The sequence below is a fragment of the Furipterus horrens genome, unplaced genomic scaffold (assembly GCF_987537825.1).
Source record: "Furipterus horrens unplaced genomic scaffold, mFurHor1.1.pri manual_scaffold_11, whole genome shotgun sequence".
Classification (NCBI taxonomy): Eukaryota; Metazoa; Chordata; class Mammalia; order Chiroptera; family Furipteridae; genus Furipterus; species Furipterus horrens.
In genome coordinates this window covers 33,967,373-33,991,509 of record NW_028327181.1, presented here as the reverse complement: position 1 = coordinate 33,991,509, position 24,137 = coordinate 33,967,373, and the positions used below count along the sequence as shown (strand labels likewise).

Sequence of the window (24,137 nt, the reverse complement as noted above, 5' to 3'; positions counted from 1 at the left end):
ATCTTCTTACTGTTCCTGTTATAAATAAGGTCTGTCCAGAAGCCATGTAATATGAAAAAATAGAGACATTTATTGAAGAAGATACAAGAAACACTGTACATAGGACAATGATGCCTCAGTCCCCTTCAAAGCAGGCACCTTGAGACCTCACACAGTTCTCCCAATCACCATCAGCTGCCCCATTGTATTTTCCTGAATCTCATCAATGATCTGAAATCTCTTCTCTTTCAAAGGTGATTTTAATTTTGGGAAAAGCCAGAAGTCGCAGGGCACCAAATCTGGGCTGTACGGGGTGCCAAGCACCTGAGTAATTTGATCTTTTGTCAAAAAAATGCATGAGACGTGATGCATGAGCCCACGTGTTGTTGTGATGAAGCTGCCAGTCACCAGTTGCCCATAGCTGCAGCCTCTGAATCATCAGTTTCTGCGGAGGAATGTTCAAGCTTAATGCAAAATTTGGTGCAATTTGATTTTCCTCACCTTGCTCATTTTGAATGTAGCAGCCACACAGTGCAAATGGCTTAGTCAACAACATTCCAGTTCACTCCTTGGCTGCGACGTTACATAGATGTTGTGCAAACCATTCTGGTTATATTAACAATGGCTGGGCTTTTTCTGGACAGACTTTGTATAGCAGAATTAGTATATTACAGACAATCATGCACCTTTTTTTTAACTTAAAATGTTTTGGACATCTCTCATAGCAGTACATAGGGAATCACCTTATCTTTTGTTTACAGTATAATATATATGTAATTTATGATACTATTTTGACCAATACCTTACTGATTGATATATTAGGCCCCCTCCACTCTCACTTTCACTCTTTTCAGTTGCTGCAGTAAAAAGTGCATGTCCTTTTACATGTTTAAAAAAAATCAGTAGAACACATTCCCAGAAGTGGGATTGCTGGATCAAAAGGTTAAAGTGTTTATAATTTTCATAGATATTGCCAGAGTATTCTCCACTGGAGCTTTTTTTTTTTTTTTTTCCTGGTTCTATGACTGTGCCAAGTCAAAGACTTAGTTGATCTTGGGCTTGGTATATCTTTCCTGGTTAGTGCAACCAATACAATGCTCTTCCCACTCAGGCACTCCGAATGGCAGCTTGACTCTAGCACGTGACAGCTTTGCATGAGCCATGCCCATTGTCTATCTCATGAGCCATCTTTGCTCTGGAATCTAATTTTTAATCATTGGCAAGTGAGATTTCACCTCTGCAGGAGAAGGTATATGTATTGTTTATCCTTAACAATGTATGAGTGTTTGTTTCAGCTGAGTGCCCTTGAAAAGTGATAGATTAATAGCCTTAAATCTCTCTCCTTACTGTCTACAGTAATCAGAGCTGCTCTGGCCAACCAGTGAAATTCTTCTAGAGGAACTAGTTAGTGCTAACTGGTGAAAAAGGACTATAGTGTGTCTACCCTGTACTCTCTTTTTTCAACTTTATTGCTAATGTGCCAGCAAGGATGTTAGAACAAAGCTAATTTGAGGGGTATTTCTTTCCCTTTAGTTGTGCTGGTCTACTTGGAAATAGTTGTTGCAAACTCCTTGGCTGGAGGTAAGTACTACAGGGGCTTTCAGAAAATATCTTTGAATACGTGTTTGTATTTTAGAGATGAACATCTTTTATTATTGAGAACTTAGATCTAGAAAATTTTGCTGACTAGTTAATAAACATTTAAAACTGTCATTCAATGTGATTTTCAAAGTGCCAGTGCTACTTTTCTCACAACTAAGCTTAGCCCAAGCCCAGTGTCCACAATGCATAAGGCCAACACAAAAATAAATATTACTGAGAGGCAAATAAATATTAATTCTTTAAAAAGACAGTTTCTAGAACGTTCATGGAATAATTGAAACTGATGATTGCAGCTTGCTGTTTCCATGAATATTGTCATGATACTAATAAATATGGAAAATTTTAGAAATAATTACATCAGATTTTTTTTAAATCTGCTTTTAAGAATGAAAAGGTAGCCTTGGCTGGTGTCGCTCAGTGGATTGAGTGCTGGTCTGTGAATGAAAGGTCACCAGTTCGATTCCCAGTCAGGGCACATGCCTGGGTTGGGGGCAGGTCCCCAACTGATGGCGTGTGAGAGGCAACCAGTCCATGTATCTCTCGCACATCAATGTTTTTCTCTCTCTTTCTCCCTCCCTCTCTCTCTAAAAATAAATAAATAAAAATTTTTAAAAAGAATGAAAAGCCAACAGACAATGCATCCATTTCATGAAAGTCGGCCCAGATGTCCAGAAATGAAGATTCCCAGGCAGTAAGAGAAGCACCGGGCCAGTATCTTCTGTGTAGTATCTACTTCTGCTCCAATCAGTGGACCCTACTCTAGTCATGGGTTCCTTCGTCAGATGCTGTTTGCATGGAATTCTAAGCTTATGGATAAGGCATTCTGCATTCCTCCATGCTGAGGGCTTAGCTTTGGGCTCTGTTATTGGCAGACTGACCATTCAAAGGCATGGTAACCAGATCAGTCTTGCTGAATGGGAGTTCATGCTATTGGGCCCATGCATAACCTCTGCTTCTGTGGTCACTTCCTCCATGTGCGCATAATACCAACATTGAACAAAGACTGCTCATGAGTTGTTTTGTCTGCTCAGTTAGTTGTTCAGTCCCTCTTCTTGTGGGTGTTAACATATGCTACAAAGATCTTCACACTTTGAGTCTATTTCCATCTGCCTATCCACATGTCAACTCCAGGCTTCCTCGCTCTGGTTTTCCATGCTTTCTCCTTTCATACCCCTTAATCCAACTGCCTATGTGATTCACCACTGCCTACAAGTTTGTACATGTTGCAGCCTCAGAATACTCCCCCTTTGACATAAGATACTTGACAAGAGGATAAAGAGAGAATCTTAAAAGCAGCAAGAGAGAAGAAGAGAATTACGTACAAAGGCATCCCAATAAGACTGTCAGCTGATTTCTCAAAAGAGACTCTGCAGGCAAGAAGGGACTGGCAAGAAATATTCAAAGTAATGCAAAGCAAAAACCTATGGCCACAATTACTCTATCCAGCGAAGCTGTCATTCAGAATAGAATGGCAGAGAAAGTGCTTCCAGGACAAAGTGAAACTGAAGGAGTTCATCAGATCCAAACCACTGTTATATGAAACATTAAAGGGACTTATTTAGGAGAAAGGATCAAAACTATGAACATTAAAATGAAAGCTGTATCACAACAACCAACAACAGAAGCTAGGGAACTGAAACAAAGGCAAACTAAGTAGGCAACCAGAGTGGGAAAAGGATTATAGGTATGGGAAACATTTTCGGGGAAGGTCAGCAGGGAGGGGGAAGGTGAAAGGGAGGGAGATTGTACAGGAATCAAGAAGCATAGTAGGAGGGAGTGGGGTAGACAGGAAGATGTTGAGAAGAACTATATGCACTACCAGTGTGCATGGACTAAGGTGGGGGGACAGCTGGAGGGAGGGGAGTCACTGGGTGGAGGGGAGCAAAGGGAAAAGAAATTGGGACAACTATAACAGCATAATCAATAAAGCATATTAAAAAAAAAAAAAAAGATACTTGACAAGATATATTGTCCAAAGCTCCACACATCAGGAAGCTGTTTCCTTATCATTGTCTTTCCGGGCCACCCTAAGTTAGGCTGTAATATGGCCACCATCTACTTTAGGCTTACACACACCAAGATGATCCCTCTATACACCAAGCTTACACTTTTTTCTCCTGTCATGTGCACCCACCTCCCACCCCAGCCCACATACAGCCATATGTACGATCTGGGTTGGGGGGTACTGGTGCAACTACGGAAGGGGACACTGTCCAGGCCACCTAGTCAAGCGCTTGCTCCTTGCCAGTGCCAGATCTATCATTTCCATTTTATGATAGGTTGCTGCTAGGCCCACCTGACTTTATGACTTGATGGGAATTTCTGGACACCTGGTCACCTGTATCTGGTCAAATTTTCTATGGCAGGGCTCATTTGCATGCCAGGAGCTGATTTTCCGGAGGTTTGCTGCAGAACTCCAGAGGCCTGTGTTGTGGCTCTCCCATTGAGGTTTGACATAAACGGCACATTTAATCTTTTTCCACTACTGACACTGTTCAACAACAAAGGTTGTGCTTCAACCCAGAGCTGCTATAGAATTCGTTCATGCTCTTATCCTAAGCCAAAGCTGGAAGAATGCATATCCCCTGAATGTGGCTGCAGCAGTGTTCATAGGGGTGGAGGCATGGCCTCTAGAATCCAAAGAAAGCTACAGATAAGGGAAAGTTTCTTTGTAGAGAGGCTACAAGATGCAGCAATTTTCTCTTCTTTTCCTTTTTTGCTTTGAAGGAGAGGTCCTAACATGGGCCCAACTTCTGAATTCCTAAAAACTTTACTGAAGTACTAGCTCTGAGTTTCTGAGGGATTTATCTTCCATCACCTGAAACACTTGTCTTACAGAGGCCCCAGCCTGCTAGCCATCTCTTGTTCATGTCTAGTCAGCCTGATGTTATTAATATAATGAATCGAGGTAACGTTCTTTGGAATCTAGAAGGTCAGACCTCAGCCCTGGGACAAAACTATAAATGTATATTGCTGTCTGTTTTGTTTGAACATGAACTATTTCTGATCCTCCTTCCTGATTCAGATAGGAAGAATGCATTTGCCAAATCAGTAGCACATATCATGTATCTGAAAGCCATGTTAAAGATACTATGTTAATATAGCAGCTTCTCTTTGGCTAAGCTTGTTGTAACCCATAGTCATTCTTCAGGATTCATCATGGCCAATGTAATGGAGATGCAATAGAGTTCCCACTCCTCTTTAAGAGGAACACTAATTTTCACCATCATCCCCTGACCTTGGGATGCAAATACTCTTTTGCGCTTACTGTATTGATGGAATGGTAATGTGTTAAATACATTTACCTCACTTATATACTGAAACTTAAAAAATAACATCCAGATGGCTCTGCAGCCCCTGTTGACCCACTGTGAGCTGGACTTGGCCAGGACTCCTTCTATTACCCGAGTTCTGTGTTCCAGCTCTGTCAGGGTCCTTTGGTATCAATGTTAACTCAAATGCTTTGTCCAATTATAGTTTTGCCACAGTCCTCAAAATGTCCAGGTATTTCCTTTCCCCCATCTATATTCTTCACTGAAGGAAATGGCTATAGGTCTCTGGGGGAAGGACTGGAAGAATCATTAGAGTATATATTGCAGAGTTCTTCCCTTTGAAAACTGACTCCTACTCACAAACTGAGCGAGGAACCAAGACTTTTTATTGAGGCAACTGTCTTCGGCCTCTTGCTCACAAATTCTCTCTCTTTATTATATACTGTAACAAACAATACCCTGGTTGGCTTCCTATCTCTGTTGCCCTTGGATGCCATGCTCTATTAATCATCGCCATAATTCTCTATGAGCCAGGCCCCCTTGCACTACCACTCTGATCTGTCTGTCATTACGAAGACCATGACCCCTGGCTCCAAGCAGCAGAGTTCTGCCACCTGCTCTCTGTTGCCTCATGCGTCCACCATGTCAGTGCCATCAGACAATCAGGTTCTGTGCTCACCGTTCCTGCCATCAGCGCTGGCCTGCAGGGGAAGTTCCGCAGCGCCGCTAGTCTTCACTCACCAGCACATGCCTGCTGGCCTTGGTGGATATGAGCTTTCCCATGGGTCATGGTCATCAGGTGGTTCTTCCAGACTCCTATAGTGTATCTGATGTTCGCTTCCTAAACCTTTTAATCCCTTCTGTCATATGCCACGGTGGTTTGGGCAGTTCAGCCTCACTCAGTGCTGGCCGTCAGTCTTTTCCAGGTGTCTAGGAGTGGCCCTACCAGCGAGCTCCCACCATCTCCTGGAGTTCCTACCATTGTTCAAGGCCATATCCCTGGTGTGCACCCCAAGTCAGTAAACTTTTCCTGACTTTGTGTTGTGCCATCTCTGTGACTGCACACCTCAGAGCAATCCAGTCCCATGGGTGCTTCCCTCCCTGACGTTGTGCCTATATGTGCCTGATGGGTCTTATAGCTCTTTGGGGTCTAGCCCCTTTCCTCCCTCTTCAGGCCCAACGTGTCCCTGACCAGGGCCATGCTGCACCATAAGCCTGATTGTAATCCTGTCAGTTAGGAGAGGAGACTGGAACAGCTTCTGAAGGGGGTGGGACTGTTGCCTTGTAAGAGAAAAGCCCTCTCTCTAGTCTTACTGTTCCAGGATAAATTTTAGCTCTTCGTGAGGTAGAGTCAGACATGTCTGAGGGCTCAGAAGACTTGAGAAATTTACAGAGTCAAAATCTTTGGGGACATCTACCCAGAGGAGGCCATCTTACATGCACACACATGTGTGTATGTATGCATGTACATGTGTGTATATGGTAAAGCTTATACATATAAAATTTTCTGTACACATATATACAAGGTTTTTCCAATTAGGCCCTTATTTTTGGCACCCTAGAGCTGCCTCGTTTGAGTACTTGCCAAAGTTTTTGTCAGTTCAGAGAACCTCCCCAGAACAATAGCTGCTCACTAGAGAAGTCCTGCTTTCGGTGGAAAGTATCAGGCTATTGTCTCACCGCTATGTCCAGTCATTGGCTGGGGCCACCCCACATTGTGTGCCCTTGGTTCTGGTGCTGAGGCTGAGCCAGAAGGGACTCACAGCCAAGGGCTCTTGGCCAACCACACTTCTCACTGCATTGTTTCAACTGAGCTCAAAACCTCTCTCTTTCACAGAAAAGGTGTGAGAAACTTAAGAAAACAAAGCAAAATCAACCAGCATTAAGACCCATTCAGCTTGTTGTTAGGGAATTATATATTTTTTGTTTGTTTTATTTCAGGTAGCTTTCCTTCAGCCGAGAAAGCAGCCCCAATCTATGCCATCTTTATCCAGCACAAACTTCTTGGGTTACTAGCTTCAAGCCCCCTCATACCACTTTCGTCTAAATCTTGTCAGAAATCTTTGCTTACTTCACATCTTCAACAAAATAAGCTCTCTTGCCAACAACATGCCATAAAAAGAGATTTTTGTCCAAACTCGTAGATATAGAGAACACACTGAGAGTCGCTAGTTAGGAGAGGGGCTAGGGGAATATGTGAAAGGGATTAGGAAGCACAAATTGCCAGTTATAAAGATAATCACAGGGATATAACATATGGCACAGGGAACAGAATCAGTAATATGATAACTAGGTGTGGTGCCAGACAGTTATTAGACTTATCAGGTGATGAACTATAAGATATATATATGACTAATCACTATATCATACCCCTGAAACTAATATAACATTGCATGACAACTATAACTGAAAATAAATGTTAAAAATAATCTAACAGATAAAGTATAAAAAATGTCAAGTAAAAAGATTTGTGTCATCTGTCCATTTGTGACCACTGAGTGAATCTGAAATACACTCTCACTGACTGCCTTCCCAGACCAACAAGACCAGTGTATCCCCAAGCACCTGGCACTCTTCGCACCTGTTTTCTCAAGGTGACTGCTTCATTTATGGCACCGTAGTGTGTGTCTGGCTGTGCCCAGGTGGCACTGATCTCAGCAGGAGTCCTGCCTCAAGACAGATGGAGCACTTAATGTGGGTCAAAGGGTTGCGATACAAACACCCTTGAGAGCAGGAAGAAAGAAGACCGAGGCATTGACGACTATGCCATGAGCAGTTTTATAAATAGAACCAGCTACTTTGCTTCATGACAGTGAGGTTGACTGTGAGACTAAAACCGCAACAAAGACTGGGCAAGGACAATGCTTTTTTAGGTGTGACTGGGTTTAATTTCATTTTGATTAGGCACTCAAAAATTAGATTTTCTGTTACATAAATATGTGCTTTTGGAGGAAAATAACCATTCGATATCTGTAAGTAAATATATGTGGAGGATTCAGAATACTAGTGGACAAAACCTACTAAATTATCATGGGCCTTTAGAAAAATAATTGAATGATTTATACCAAAAAGAAGTTCCCCAAATACTCTTATCCATTTTAGGACACCTTGCTCAAAACTGGAATTATGCTGTTTTGTACAGCCATCATTTAAATGTCTGCTCAGAGACAAATTTGTAGTAATTTTAAATTTCCCATTTGCTTACATAGAGGTTCGTTTTTTTTCTTTTTTTGTATTGCATTGAAATGATTTCTTTTTAAACAAAGTTCACTCTATTTTTCTCATTCTTTACAATACCCTTTAAATTATTCACTTACTGCAAAATTTCATTAGGAAGAGTCTATCCTTCTGAGGACCTTCACTGGGTATCCACAGAAGTTTCCAGAGCATGGCTGGTCTTTTCTTGTGCAAGATCACACCATGCACTATTTCCCTCCTCGGTTTTGCTAAAAGTGCCCTGGATGATCACACTGCACAGTGGTGGATGAGGAAGGAAAGGGAAGAAATAAAAAGTTTGAGCAAGTTTCTTTAAATATTTCATTCACACCTGTGAAAAAACAGAGTAGAGCCTATCTGTGGCAACAATTCAAAACCATAGAAACTAAAAAAAGACTTTAGTAGAAAACCAACTTTATTTAAATGTTAGAGGCAGCAGCTTTGTTTGGAGTTTTAATCCCATGCTGGTGGATGCTAATTCTGTAACATTATACAGTTGCCTTTTTTTGGGTACAAAGGTAGAAGGGGGGGTTTCTTTTGTGTTTTTCAGTGCAAAGTGATTCCGATCAGAAAGGCTCAAGGTTTCAGCTCCAAGTACCTGACATTTCCATCTGAATCTACTTTTTTTTTAAGGGGAGGGGGGAAGGTCTAGTTTTTCAGGAAAAGAACCTCTCTACACAATCCTGAAACTGATCTTTAGATTTACTTTTTCTTAATCAATAGAAAAAAACTTGATTGCAACTCAACACTTATCTGACTCTAGCGGAGGACTAACTGAATTTTTAGTTTTAAGAGTAGGGGATTCAGACATCATTTCAGGAATCAGAAATAATTGGCAGCAAGAGGGGGAGAACTGACATGAATTCTTGTTTTGCCTAATTTTTTCCTGGTTTACCAAGATTTGGCTTAATATTTCTGACTCAATTCCTCCCGTCTCTACAAAACAGGTTAGTGACATTTTTCATAAATACAGATCTTTCAATGAATTCTCCTTATGCTCTCTGAACCGGTTCCCTAAGGGCTCAAGTCTTACATGCGCGAGGCATCTCCCTCCCTCTGTGAAAGCTGTGATCTCTGCAAAAGTCTTAGCACCACTGTCAGCAAAACTAATATTTTCTGTGTACTTGAGTTTTCAGTGTGTATGTTTGACAGCTGAAGGTTTACAATAAAACTCTCACAGGGTAGATTCACTGACTTTTCCATGAAATTTTGGCTGAAGAACTGTGATAGTTTCCAATTTTAAAAGGATGGTTTTGTAGTTAAGAATACTGTCAGGAGCAGACTTCCCGGTTCTCCGGAGGAGTCTGTCTAACTGGGAGTGCGCACAGGTGTCTGTTCAGCGTCTCAACCGTCAGTTCTAGCAGAGGGGGAGGCAGCCGGTTCAACTGATTGTAACTGAAATGAAAACAAGTTCACTTTTGTGACGTTCCTTAACTTTCTGGGACTAATTACTTACTCCTGTGCTGGGTTCTCTTTTTATTGTAATTCCAAGGAGCAACCCGGGCATGTTTGTTGTTTTATTACCCATGTAGCTATTATTCATGTCACTAGGGAAAGTCTGTGGCCAGTCTTAGGCTACCCATGAATCTGGTAGTGCTTCAGAATGGTGAATTTGCTCCACACTAGAGAGAAGGGGATGGTAACTCTGCATGTTCCTTTCTGTCAAAATGCACTGTTTCAATTGACTTTCATTGGAACCTTCCTGAAAGCTGTTGTGAAAACCATAAGGTCTGATCTCACAGAGGATGAAGGTCTTTCCTAGAGACTCATGAGACCTGCATCTTTAGAGCTGTGTCTTTTAGATGGCTTTCTTTGATGCATTGCTGTTCTTGTTGATTCTATATCATTTACTGATAATTTGAATAATCTCATTACACTCCAAGCTGGCTTCTCATGGGTGAATCTTATTTGTTTGTGAAGTGCTGAACTTGGTAGGACCTGTCAGCACTCAGGGAATTTCAACCTGACTCAGAGTTCTGTTGATGTTTTATGTGAATTTGTTCTGTGACATGGGATTTGCAACTAAACGCGCCTGGTGTTCTATTTACTCTGGCAAGCTGGGGATGTTTTTTCTTTTTCAAATTCCAGGATGAATTATTCATCATTACTTAGAATCTGGTTCTCTTTCATCTTCGCACTCGTACAGCACCAAGGTGAGTACTACAAAATTTTGTAAAAGTCTTGATTAGCATGCTCTTGAGTTTATAAAGAGACACTTTTGTTGGAGCCATAATTGTCAGGGCAGGTGTGTATGTGTCTACAGATACAACAACAACAACAAAATGTAAATTAACTGTTGTCAGTGGCAAAATACATTAACTTTGAATAATGTTTATTTACATTCCTACTTTTTTCTTATTTAACTGTGAACACAATTTGTATGTACCAGATTGCCCCATGTTAATGGACTGGGTCTTTAAGACAATGCAAATTATTTTCATTGAAAGTATACAGGATTGGTGTGTGCAGCCCATACCAGATGACTGATGCCCATCAAGGCATTTAACTTGAGGCACAGAGTTTAAAGAACACACTTGTTTTAGCCCAAATCAGGAAGTTCCAGTGGCATTGATGTTGGTGGTTTGTCTGTCAGATACTTTTTACAATGGCCAAAAATCTGAAACTGTAAATGAAATTAAAAAAATAAAAATTGTTCTCCTCAGTAAGTCCTTCTTTTTGCCTATGTAGCATTGCCCAGGACAGCTGAGAAGGCACATACATATTTTTTCTACTGTTTTGGGATTTTAGAAAAGAAAGATAGGGAAGTCTACATGGATTTGAAACTTCTATGGCTAAAATTCTAAAGCATCTTTCTTTGTTTTGTTTATTTGTTTTGTTCACCTGGCACATGATTACAAGTCTGAGTGAAGAGAGCTATAAGGCATGTGTACCCCTAACATTTTTCTAGGATTAGATAAATTTAAATAGTTGTAGCATGCAAACTATAGTGTGAAACCCCACAGTAATGAAAGAGTACCACTGACTCTAATCTCCTATTCCTGCTCTAAGAAAGTACATTTTATTTGGTGAGAAAAAAACAAAAACAAAAACAGAAGTCTAGGGAGCATAGTTATATTTATTATGAAACCTCTTGCCTAAAGCTAGCATGGGTAAGGATATTCTTTCTTTTATTAACTCTGATGGTATTAAATAAGCCATGCTGTTAATGTTGTTGTTTTTTTTTTAATAATACTAATGGCTTCCAAGGTGAGAATTACTGTAGTTTAAACCTACTCCCTTTTATTATTTATTTTTTATTCAACAAGTATTTGTTAAGTATTTATAATATTAGATATCTTTATTATTTGTATACTTCTGAACATTGAAGAAAATTTAACTTTCTAATCTTTTTTGTTTAAAATCATGCACTAGTTAGGATCATGCATGAAGAGGAAAACCTTGCAGGTTTACCACCCCACCAGAGCAGAGAGCAGCTAGGGGCTGTCTTCCTGACTGTGACTTTCTGTCTTCTCCAGGCAGACTGACCATCATTGCCCAAATACCAGTTAATTTTTCCAGTGTGAATAGGAACCCTTATTCACACTCGGGCATCACTTCTAAATAGTTCCTCATGAAGGATAAATCTGTGACATGATTTGATTTATTATCATTAATTTGAGAAAGTTTAACACATTTCAGTTTTAATAAGCAGAATGCTACAACAGGGATTATAAAGAGGTTTTTCAAAAATTCCTACCTACCTTCTAGGAATTTTGAATTTGAACCTTCTGTGTAATACGAATGTTGAAGAACCCCTTTTTGCCAGCGATTGTAACTTTAAACGAAGCTCATCCGCTGAGTGCTCCTGCGATTAAATTAGCGGCAGCGCCTCCTAGAGGCGGGAATTCGGTCGGCTTCCCAGCGCAGGGAGCGAAGCTTGTCGCTGACGCCAGGCTAGTGCCCCTGTTTTCCTTGGAGGTTAGTGACCCTCGGAAACAGGTCAGCTCTCCGTCGGGCGTATAACCTCGCTCTCGCGCCTTGCTCCAGGAGGAGAGAGCTTGCGCTGGCCTGGCGCGTCTGGGCACCCCGCGTTCTGTCCCACACAAGCCGTCTGTTCTCCAAAACGCTCCCGTCCTGAGCCCGCTGCTGGCCACCCTGTCACCGCCATCGCTCGGAGCAGGGGGACCTTCCCAGGAACAGGCCCCCACCTCAGAATATGGGGCATTAGCATTTCGATTGCAGCAACAGGTACCTCAAGAACTGAGGCCAAAACCCCCACATGAATTGGCCACTTCCCCTGAAAAGTCACGATTTTTCTAAAAAAAGTTAGAAAAGATGATGTTCTATTTTCATTCAAAAGAAGGACAGAGGCAGAGAAAAGTCACACTCAAACGTAGATTATTTCGTGGATAGCATTGGGCCTGGCCATCAGCAGTGTAGCCCCTCGGAAAACTGTCTAATTTCTGTCGCTAAACTGGGCCACCCCTGCAGGAGTTTGGGGGAGAAACAAGCCAGGTTTTCAGGAGAGCGGTGACACAGTCACGTGAAGCGAGGGCGCTGACCAGGGGGTGGGCAGGCGCCCCGAGCCCCCGCCTCCTTCGGGCGGCGCTGCCCTTTGTGAGCAGCAGCTGGGCAGAGCGCCTCCTCCCGGGGCTGGGACTCGGTCAAGGTCATTCACGGGGCAGGAACTACAAACTCTCTCCTCCCACTTTGTCCCAGGTCCAGCTGTTGTTTCTTTCCTTCTGGGACCTGGTATCTTCTGCAATTATGCAGCAAGAGGGAGGAGACACCTTTCCGGAAAAGACAAGATAGTACGATTTTTGAGATAGAAAGGAGCTTCACGGACACCAGCTACCTTATCTGCGCCTTGTCTTCGGATCAGAATCAGGCCAGCTAAGCCCTGCCAGCCCCAGAGGCCCCTCTGTGCTCTGAGAGCTCGGGCACAGGCCATGTCCCAAGGTGCAGACAGTCTTAACCACTGCTCCCTCCTGGAGGTTTGGAAGCGTAGAAGTGAGGCATAAACTGACTTCTCCTGAGGAGAAATGGCATCGTTTCCGTTTTCTCTTTCCAGAGGCAGAAGAAAATGCGCCATGTACAGCTTAGGCTTAGGATAAAGGAAAAGGGAGTCTGACTTGCATTTAGTTTGGAAGACTACCAGAAGAGGCTGTCTGTAGTGGGTGGGAGGGAAACGGCTTGCCCAGCGGAAGAGGCATCTGCCATCTATCTAACCACCCTCTCTCTTGACAGTTCAGCCCAGGGAGCTCATGTATCCATTTTGGCAGAATGACACCAAAACCCCTAAAGTAGACGATGGAAGCTCACCTGAGATTAAGTTGGCCATCCCCATTTTCTTCTTTGGCGTTCCTTACCGCACTGTCTATGTAAGTGGAGGGGCAGCCTAGCTGCTGCTCTGTGGCTTTTCCCTTTGTTTGTCGTTAAGGAAAATAGCAAAAGGACCTTCTTCCTGGGCTCCAGGAATGGAGGAGGATTTATTGGCAGCCCACATGACAGGCTCTGAGGTATTATGAACTGATAGATTTTATGATTAAGGAAGTCAAAGGCATATTTAATGGCTAATGTTCATAGTATGCAGGACAATAAATTTCTTTTGTGGGTGATTAAACACAGACAGGAAGCAGAGGCCCCAGTGCCATGAACATTATTTCTCCTACTTCATAAAATAAAAAGATGCAATGAACCACAGTAGGGGAAGTATCATTTTTCTTTCCCCTCTGGGGGTGTGAAAAGTTTCAGTATCTGTTGTTCTTAGGCTTCCTATCAATTTGAAGCAGAGTCAGAGAATAGTAGAGGGATACTCAACTATTACATAAAAGTTGTCTCCAGAATTGGCCACCCTAATTGCGTCTGAGATATGCTATAGGGTCCCATTGTCAAACGTGCATGAAGAAATTGTACCATTTGCTATCAAAACTGTCCTGGGAAGTTGTGTTCACGTAATTTTTTCTTTTATTTATTTATGTATTTATTTATTTATTTATTTATGTTTTGGTCCATTGGGTTTGCGGCTAGTTACACCATTGCATTTTGAGAGGAAGATTAACAGCAACAGAACCTGTTTTTATCTTCGGCCTTAATATGTAGATTAAATCCCATTTTATTCTAGTCCGGTTCCTGCCCTGGAGGAAGAAATGAAACTCCAAGCACCTATCCTTCTGGCCATCTCTAAATCTGGGACCTCTGTTTGATTTATAGCTCAAGGCTGATTCCCATTAGAAAATAGTTTCCGGTTCTGTTACATAACCAGAGGTCCTTGAATCACCAGTTCTCTATGTTGGTGGATGAGGCTGCCTTCACTCTGTGGCTTGTGTGGCTTCCACAGCAGGAATGCTCGTGGAAATGCTTGCAATTTCTTGATACAGAACACTTGGAGATCATTTTTTATATATTCTGATTTTTATGTTCATATTAATTATTAATATTGCGGACACTGACAGGGACATGTTACCAGAGGTAGGTAATCAGTACCTGGGCCAAGGTCAGGCTCCACCCTGGACCTGCCAAATTGGAAACTCTGAGAGGGGAACTCAGTAATCTGTGTTTTAACAAGCCCTCCAGGTGATTTTGATGTCCACCAAAGTTGGAGAATGATCTTATCTATAGACTATAATTAAAACAACTGAGCCATCACCAGCTTGCTCTGCTGGTCTTTGCTTTTAATTGTACCCAGGATTCCCTAGCAAACACTTTTATCTGAAATTCTGAGCCTTTTATGCTTTCCTCACAAGAGAGCTTTCTTAGTCTGTGATAGCTGACTGTAAATTTCAGAATGTGTTGACCTGATTTTGGAGATGAGAGAGGCGTAAAGGATTTCCATTCCGGAAGCTTTAGTCTTACAGATAGTTGGAACAAATGTATTTAGTTAAACTTCTTTCTCTTCCATGTGCTATGTGACATGGAGTCTGAGTAATTCCTGTCCTTGCAAAAGGAAGATCCTTAATTTGGGGCAGATTTATCTGTGGGCAAATTGGTCCCAAGAGTTTCTAGCACTTTGAATGAGTAGTGCAGTCTTTTTCAAGCCTCTGTTACTCACTATTACTTGCAGACAATAGACTCTTATTGTCCTTGTAGCTGGGTCTCCGGTTTCCTTTCCAAACTCCACACCTTTGCTTCCAAAACACTGATATACCTTGGCCCAGGTACTGATAACTTACCTCTGGTTCCATGTCCTTGTCAGTGCCCATAGTATTAATAATTAATATGAACATAAAAATTAGAATGTATAGAAAAATGATCTCCAAGTTTTCCATATCAAGAAATTGTAAGCATTTCCATGAGCATTCCTGCTGTGGAAGCCACACAAACCACAGGGTGAAGTCAGCCTCATCCACCAACACAGAGAGCTGCAGACTCAGCAGAAGCAAGGCTGTTCACAGGGCCTGTGTCCACTGAGTACACATTCTGGCTTATGTCACAGTAAGGTTTTGTGATTTAACAAGTTTATGAGCCATTTACAAATCATGAAAAAATCATCATGAGATACAGTAGAATGGTTGTAACATCAACAGCAGTCCTTTAAATGTCTCATCCAGAGTAGGCTGTGTTTCATTCTAGAGATCTCAGTTTGATGATGAAGTACTTGATCTGTCTTTTTCTGACTCTCCCCTCTTGTCATATAAGATAAATCAAAGTCTAATATATAGAGCTTCTCAAGTTTTTAATTTAACTTTTAGCTTCCATGTTTCATTTTCCTGACTATTTTGCATCTTTGACTCTGCATCTTCTTTATTGGCCATGTTGCCTAGTCAAACACACACATACACACATGCTTGTGAACTCATACTATGTATACTCACACAAGAACACACAGTCACACACTCACACACAGCCACACACTCACTCATACACAAAACCTCAAACTCACACATTCATGCACACCCTCACAGGCACAGACAGATGCACACACAGTCACACCAGACACACACAAGTGAGTAGCATTAGATAAATGTAAATAGTTAGGATAAAGAACATGAAAATGAAACTGATTATTAATAAGATGTGCAGTTGACTAAACATTGAAAGTAAAGAAACCCAATGAGTTTGAAAGTAAACAAACCTCCTGGATGAGCGATGTTTGGGAGTTCTAATTCAGCCCAAGTTGTTTTTATTCCTAGGATTAGGTAAATGTCTGTCTTGGTTTAGGACTCTAAAGCTTCCGTGGCTTCAACTCCACTGTGTAAAGCCTCTCTCTTGTTTTTGTAGGTCAATAACAATGGAGTTGTTTCCTTCAATGTACTAGTGAGCCAGTTCACACCGGAGTCCTTTCCCTTGACGGATGGCAGGGCCTTCATTGCTCCATTTTGGGCAGATGTGCACAATGGAATTCGAGGCGAGATCTACTACAGAGAGACCATGGACCCTGCCATCTTGAGAAGAGCCACCAAGGATATCAGGAAGTACTTCAAAGACATGGCGACATTCTCTGCCACTTGGGTTTTCATTGTGACATGGGAGGAAGTCACGTTTTATGGAGGGAGCAGCACCACACCTGTAATAATTCAAATTTTCTGTTTCCATTTTATATCCTAACATCTAATTATTGTCTGTCTTCACTACTGTGAAGGAGTCTAATTGTTAGAACTGAGGATCATCCATTTACTTGAGTTAAACTAATGAGTCTTGGCACTCATTTTCCAGGGAACAGAGTGAGATATGATACTTAAGCAGTGCAGTCAGCTGTACTATTTCAGAAGATGTGTAATCCCTATCAATAATCATTACAAATGTGAAAATAGAACCCTGCCACAGTTTTCTTTCAGTAGGTAACACTTCTATTTTGCAGGAGAATGGTTCGGGCATGAAGGCCTGGTCCAGGCCACATGCTTAGGGACCCATCAGGAACCCAAAGGTCCTTTTTTCTTGCCAGAGGCACAAATGCCTCTATTCATCAGCTAATTTCCATTTTTTGTCTTTTTTCACAAAACCTGGTAGGACAAGGAAAATAGGGTGCTCGCTTTGGGCACAAATGACCTGACTCATTTGATTATGCTATGACTCTTTTATTGTGACCAGGGCTGACATTCCTATTTGATGCTAATTGGAGTGGGCAGTTAAAGCATTTCATGAATAAAACTTTAACATCTGCCCCGAAATCCCAAATGAGCAGTCAAATACAAGTCAAATAAGAAAGATTATCACTGGCATTATAGCAGAGACGATCAACTTTCCACATTAAGGAACAGAACATACTTTTCACAAAAGCCTGTGGCTTGTTTGGGTGAATTTGGCAGTGGAGATTTTTGAAGTAGCAGATGCGTCTTCATCTGTATAATTTTCAATATGCAAGGACACTAAAAAATCTGCCCTCTGCTTTCCTAGAATTATTTCCAATACCATCAGTTTCCTAATTTCCTTGGCATTGAGTCTGCTGCTTGGGGGTAGAACAGAAACTCTTTTTTTTTTTTTTTTTTAATTAATTAATTTTTTTTTTAAATTTTGGTTTTTCAATTACAGTTGTCCCCTTTCCCCCTAATTTCTCTTGAATTAGAGACCGAGGTGGGAAAGTGCTGGGCTGATGACTCACAGCTGCAGGGAGCACTTGTGTTTCAGCACCTTCAGACCAGAGCATCAGGATGCACCTGATTGCTAGGAGGTTCTGGAGAGCAGAGAGACACAGTGTAACCGGGATGCACTCACTAGAAATAACTTCTAAAGGAGCATCCGTTTTCCTCTGTCATATTATGAATTGCTAATGACTTCCTGGGTGATGGTTTTTTTGTCCTGTAAACTGCATACTTACGGTGTCAGACTGTAAGATGCCAGCGATCGATAAATTTGAGTGTCTGTGGAGGAAAAAAAGAGAAGAAATGTCCATCAAATTCTGACCACCAATTTTTTAAAAGAACTTCCATTGGCAATAAAAATGGCAAGATAATTTAGATACTTTCTGGTTTGTACTTTGAAGTAAATTTCTGGACTAGGTGAGAACTCTTTCAACAAAGATGAATGAGGTAACATCCTTGGGGAAAAGCAATAATACAGTCCTTACAACTACAGAAGTGTCTGTCCATCCTATCTTGAAATTGGCCCGCTCTTCCATCTCCACATTATCCCAGGTTTCCCCTTCTCTATAGGAATCCATATATCATCGGGACAACTAAACACTGGGCACGAGAGGTCTTTAAGAGGCAGAGTGTCTCGTGTATGCTCAGTAGAAAGGGAAGGGGAAGGGGACATACTTACTTTAGGGAAGGAAAACAATATTTATTGAAGGCTCACTATGAGCCCAGCTCTGTGAGAGGCTATTTTAGCATATGACTTAGCCCTCACAGGAATGTTCCACAATCACTCTCTCCACTTAAGGTGAAGAAACAGGCCCAGAGAGGTTAAATACCTTGCCCAAATGTCAAGAAAAAAGATTTGAACCTCAGAGAAGGCAGAGCAGGGTTCAAACTGAAGTCTCCTCACTCTGAATCCTGAAGTTTTTCCTCCAGCCGTATTATTAGAAGCCCTCTGGAGTATAAGAGGTTTTCTTTTAAAGAATTTGAAAACATTGTTTCACAAAAACAGATCTTGGATGGGGTTTAAAAGTCATGCCAAAGACGTGTGCGAGTGAGCAAGGGTGTACATGAAGGCCAGGGAGCCTCTGCAGTGTTGGCTGGCTGGCTGGCTGGTTTTGAGGTAGCTTCTGGGATCAGAAATGGGTTGCTCTCAAAGCTTGAACCAAAGATATTTCCAACTTCATTTCAGGGGAAGGAATTCACCTTTTGAAGGAGAATCCTGGTCTAAGGGAGGGTTTAGCTTTAGTCCTTGTGTGACTTTGACTTTGTGTCTGACTCTTGAACCTGACCCTGCAGTGATTTTGTAATAATCTTCAGCTGACTGCTCACTCATCTCTTTGTCCCACTTCCCTTTCGGTTGAGCAGAGCCACAGCATGGAGGCATATACCTGGGGGACGCTATCATAAATACCATCAACTATGGCAACACGGAGCTTGAGGAAGGAGTTCCCATTGACTAAAAGGGCTTTTCTTTCCTTGCACCCTGTCTTCCTCCCTGGGAACGTCTAGGATGGGTGATTTGGGGCTTCCAAGATCCTCTACCCCAGTTTGATTACACAGGATAAGGATTTGGTTCTTTCTCTGCATCTGACAGAATGTTAACCAGGATAGTATCTGGCAGCTGGGAAAACGCAGGTTTGAGTGGGAAAGGTCGAAGCAGCCTCTCCTTTAACTCTATTTCTATTTTAATTTCCCAGAAACATGTATCAAGGGGTAGGGATGAGCAAAGGGAAGTAGAAAAAGGACAGTGTTTGCTACAGCTTGTTTCCAGGACTGCTTGCAAGGCTTGTTTAAATTTGTATAACACCTCTGTTCTAAAAAGTTTAACATCGAAACAGTATGTAATGACAGTGAGCTAAGAGATAGACTGAAGCTCTGGCTTGACTCCCGTTTTCTGTTGCTGGGTCATTGTGAGACCCAGCAATTCATTTCCCTCAGATTTCAATTTTTCAAGCTATAAGATGGAACTCTCCCCCCGCCCCCAAATTGCCTGTCTTTGTGTTGGTCTGGGGTACAGATGAGTGTTGACAATATTGCGGATGCAAAGTGATGCAATTAGAGGAGCGCTTTTCCCCCATAAAGTGCTCTATAAAAATCTCTTCACAACTGCCAATTAAAAAGGGGGAACTAGCTCACCCAGATCAGCAGTGTTTTCTGGGAGGTGAGAGACACATGCCATACACCACTTTAGCCTTCCCTCTGCCTCCCACTCGCCCCGCAATCTGCTGTGCGAGCAGGTGCTTGCAGCCTTTTCCCTGCCTGGACGATTTCCTGTAGTTTATTCCGATGCCGCCATCTACAGGTGCCTGCGCACATCGCGAGCTGAGCAGGCCTCCGAATTCTGTCTCGTGTGTCCGAAATGTAAGGGGGGCGCTGCCGAGTCAGCCTCTGGTTTCTCCTCGGGCCATTTTTCTTTTAGGGGCACTGTCGCAACCATCTTGCTTTTCCCACTGCAGGCGAGAACAAATCCCGAGGGGAGGCAGCGTGCGAGGGCTGGCGTGCAGCAGCAGCTCCGAGCCGCTTGGGGGCAGGGAGGGTGGCGAGTGGAGGGAACTGCAGGTGGGGAGAGGCGCTCCTGGGGAGTGCGAGTCTGAGCCCAGCCCTTCCCGTCCTGCAGGTGAACACCTTCCAGGCCGTCCTAGTGTCTGATGGCTCCTATACATTCACACTCTTCAATTACTATGAAATCAACTGGACCACTGGGACGGCCAGCGGCGGCGACCCGCTGACGGGTCTCGGGGGAGTGATGGCCCAGGTAGGTGGTTCTGCGTTTTACCCTTCCGCATGCCGGATCTGAAGCACGGCACTCAGCTTATGCTTCTCAGCCTTCCCGAGGAGGTCCTACCCGCAGCTTGTAGCCGGGTAGACTGAGAGGCCGGTCCCGTCCATTGCATATCTTGGTCTGGGTGTAGCATGAGCTAGGCAGGCCTTTCCTACCTGAAAGGATGGCCCAGAGACTGCAGGGTCTCTTGATTTCAGGTATGCCAGATTCTGAAAATAAGGTATTTAGGCAAGTTAACCGATGGGGGCAGTGTCTGAGCTCAAAAGTCTTGTCTTCCTTTTCTGCTCTAGGCAGGATTTAACGGTGGAAACCTCACCAATTACTTCAGCCTCCCGGGGTCAAGAACCCCTGATATTGTGAATATCCAGGAAACCACAAACGTAAATGTTCCAGGCCGCTGGGCGTTCAAAGTGGACGGGAAAGAAATTGACCCAGCCAATGGCTGCACCTCCAGAGGTAAAGGATTTCCTCTTCTCTGTAGCAAAGCAGAGTTTGTTTAGTTGAGATTGCCAGCAGGCTTTTAAACCCGGAGAGCAGACATGTTCCAAAGCCATACCCTTTTGACATCTCTCAGCTGCATAATGGAAGTCAAGGTAATTTTAGCATGCACATTTATCAGACCAAGAACTAAAATCCGGCATTTGCTACACTGTGGTTTATGAAGTTCTTGCCTGGGGTGTGAACACAGTTCCCTGTTTGCAGCGATTGCAAAGGAGACAAAGATCTTGGACGGTTTCTCAACCAGAGGGACAGAAGGGAGTCCTTCTGTTTAGCGTTATCATTGTTGTTGTCATTTCCCCCCTTCGCATTTTTCTTCTCATCTTTACTCCCTCTTTACCATCTGCACTTTGTAGATACAGGAGTGGGAGAACTGGGAGTGTCGCCTGGTCTCTAAAGAGTAAGTCATTGTTAGACCATATGATTAGAAAGAAAGAAAAAAGTGTCATAGTCTTTAGGGTAACCTGCCTAACCTCCCAGCAGCAGCAAAATACGCAGACATTTGGGGAGAATCAAAGCTGGCTCTGGGACTGTGTGAACAAGATGTAGTTAAACCTCAGTGGGTTTCCTTTACATTGATACCCAAAGTTTGGAATCTTTTCGGAACTATCAAAACCTCCTGAATGTGCAAAACAGCCCTGGAGTCTCACAGGTACATCCAGGTTTGTAGATTCCTACTTCCTATGTATGTAAAACAATTCTGAAAACAGGATTTCTGTTAATATTTCTGCTCCTAGGAGTGGAGACCAGAGCAACTAGAATCAGTAAGTCAACCACCCACCCATCTGTTTAGCCATCCAGCCAGCGCATATTTCCAAAGAACAGTGTGAGCCCCCGTGAGGTGCTAGACGTGCTGTTGGGTCTGAAGGTGTAGGAGCTCTTGCCTGCCCCGACAGCGCTGTGGCAGAGAAGTGAGCCACAGAAAACAGGATACAGTTTTAGACTCAGTAGGACAGATATGGGTGCAGGGTGTTGTGGAAGTGCAGAGGATAATTCTGGGGAAAATATCTTCAGATCTGTAAAAAGTTTTGGGTTGGGAAGGTTTCAGAAAGTCTCTGGCCCTCCTTTGTTAGAAAGCCTATCTCGGCAACCCCAGGGGACCTCAGGTTTCTTTTCTTGCCTCAGTCTCAAGTTGTATAATACACAGAAGAGCCATGTTCATCTGGTCTGAAGTCCCCACACCCTCAGCCCCAGTCCCTGCATTGTGGTCAGGTTTATGAAACCTCTCTTTTGCTGTAAGGAAAGTTCATTTGTAAAGAAAGTTCACCTGGACGTCTTGGCCCCTGCAGACTGTGAAGTCCTCCATGTTCAGAATAGCAAATGTCTTACAGCGAGGCTGGTATTAAACCAGACAGAAACGAATCTAGCTCCCAAATTCACCGGGACTTCAGAGATCGAACCCTACTCCCAGACAGAGTGTAACTATAGCTTCACTCAGGCCTGTGAAAAATACCAAAACAACACCCCATTCGCTCTCTCCACTTTATGGCCTGGACTGGAGATCTGCCCAGTGCCTCTCTCCTTTGTCCAAGTGTCACAGTGCTGACTGGCCGTGGCTGCTGAGTCCTGGGCAGCCGTGACATACCGTGCTAATAGAAAACATTGGCTTGCAGAGCTGTGTGTTGATTAGATGCCAGCTGTGTACAGAGTCCCCACTTTGACTTCATTCTCTTCCTCCTGAGTTATGGGTTTGGGTTTCACATACAGGACAAATTCAATATCCTTATACAGACTACTGTGCATTTTTATGTGACCCTGGACGTACATCAATCTAATGAGACTGGGATTTGGCTTCGGTGAAAGCAGGGGAAGTGGTGTATGAAGCTGGTTTATTATATCATCATTTTGCAAAGAAAATTATCTCGGAGAGTCTACCTTTTGGTCCAGATCTTCTCTATTCAAAGGCATTGCCTCTCATTTATTGAAGCCTGAAAAAGCAGTGACTGGAAATTACAGAGACCGGAGGTTGTTACAATATATGCAGTTGGGACCAGTGCCAAAGAGTGGTGAGGTTTAAGGGACCTTTCTCAGGGATGATGCGTATGACCTATTGGGAATGTGAATAAATCTATTCTACCATTTTGGGGCCTTGTGCTCACCAGGTATGAAATCTAATTGCCTGTTGAGATATAATTATTCCTGTTGGACAAGGATAGAAAGGACTTTTTTGAGACACCCATGCCTTCTGCTTGGGTTAACCTTGCAGCCTTGTGATGTTCACTAGGTAGTTAGTTTTATAAAAATATGAGAAATCTTTTCAAACTACAGTTTCAAACTATAGTTACTCCTGGTCTACAACATTGTTTACATATCTTAATGTTGTGTCTTTGATACTTTCCTTGTCAGATATTCTCAGTTTACAAATGTCCCCTACCTCTATTGATGTGTGCCAGCCTTTTAGAGTAGGGATGAGAAAAGAGCACTGTCGATATTTTATGGGTTAGAGAACTGAGACAGATGAAAACGGAGTCAGTAGTCACAGAGTTCGCTGCAGAGCTGTGGCCATTGCCCAGTCCCCTCGACTCCAACCCCCAGCCAGGGAACATCACAACTCTCAGCCTTGAGGTGCTCCTAATGCAATGGAAGGTCAATACTAACCACTGGAAAACTTCAAAAATTTTGCTGAGGAAGATTATTTATTTAGGGAAGTGGCTTTAAAGACTGATTGTCTACCAAATAAATAGTAGTTGAATACTTTAAAAGTGAGCACATCCCTTTAAACCATTTCCCTGCTTCCACCTCGTGCTCCTCCTGTCAAAAATTTCTGTCCAGCAGGTAAAGAGAGAAAAATGTGGGCTTTGCCAGGACCTAGAGTGAGAGAGAAGACAAGTCATATAGATATAAGTTTTGCCTACGTAGCGTCTGCAGAATTTGTGACCCCTGGAAGGTCAGTCCTTCCTAGAATCTTCCTATGAAGACTGGGATTTAAATTTGTACATCTGACCCCTGATTCATGCTGTTGACCTTTTCTGCCATATACTGGTCCCCCAACAAATGTTTGTTGAATGAGTAGATGGATGGATGAGTGAACAGTGTTGCTGAGTTACTTGGGTAAGCTGGGCCATCCGTGGGAACACCCTTGTTCCCGTGTGTCATACCCTTTCTCATGGATTAAGACAATGTGTCTCTCAAATGAGAGTGCGCTCACCAGTATGAAAAAGATCATGCCAAGAGCTTATACTGGATTCAGACAGACTCACTTGGAATCCTGACTTCACTGAGTTGCTGAGTGATCTCGGATGAGTTGCTCAATTTCTCTTAAGCCTCAGTTCCTCACTTGTCAAGTGCAGGCAACAATATTACCTCATAAGGTTCCTTTGTGCATTAAAT

General features: G+C 42.8%; 1 protein-coding gene across 1 annotated transcript in view; it reads left to right on the top strand.

Moving 5' to 3' along the window:
• The first annotated feature begins 10,158 nt into the window (after window positions 1-10,158).
• Window positions 10,159-24,137, top strand: part of TECTA (tectorin alpha) — a 122,352-nt gene continuing 108,373 nt past the window's right edge. Inside the window, exons 1-5 of the mRNA XM_090291907.1 lie at window positions 10,159-10,222; window positions 13,257-13,390; window positions 16,230-16,517; window positions 20,145-20,282; window positions 20,600-20,765. Of these exons, the coding sequence (XP_090148033.1) occupies window positions 10,159-10,222; window positions 13,257-13,390; window positions 16,230-16,517; window positions 20,145-20,282; window positions 20,600-20,765 (790 nt within the window). The remainder of the gene's footprint in view (window positions 10,223-13,256; window positions 13,391-16,229; window positions 16,518-20,144; window positions 20,283-20,599; window positions 20,766-24,137) is intronic.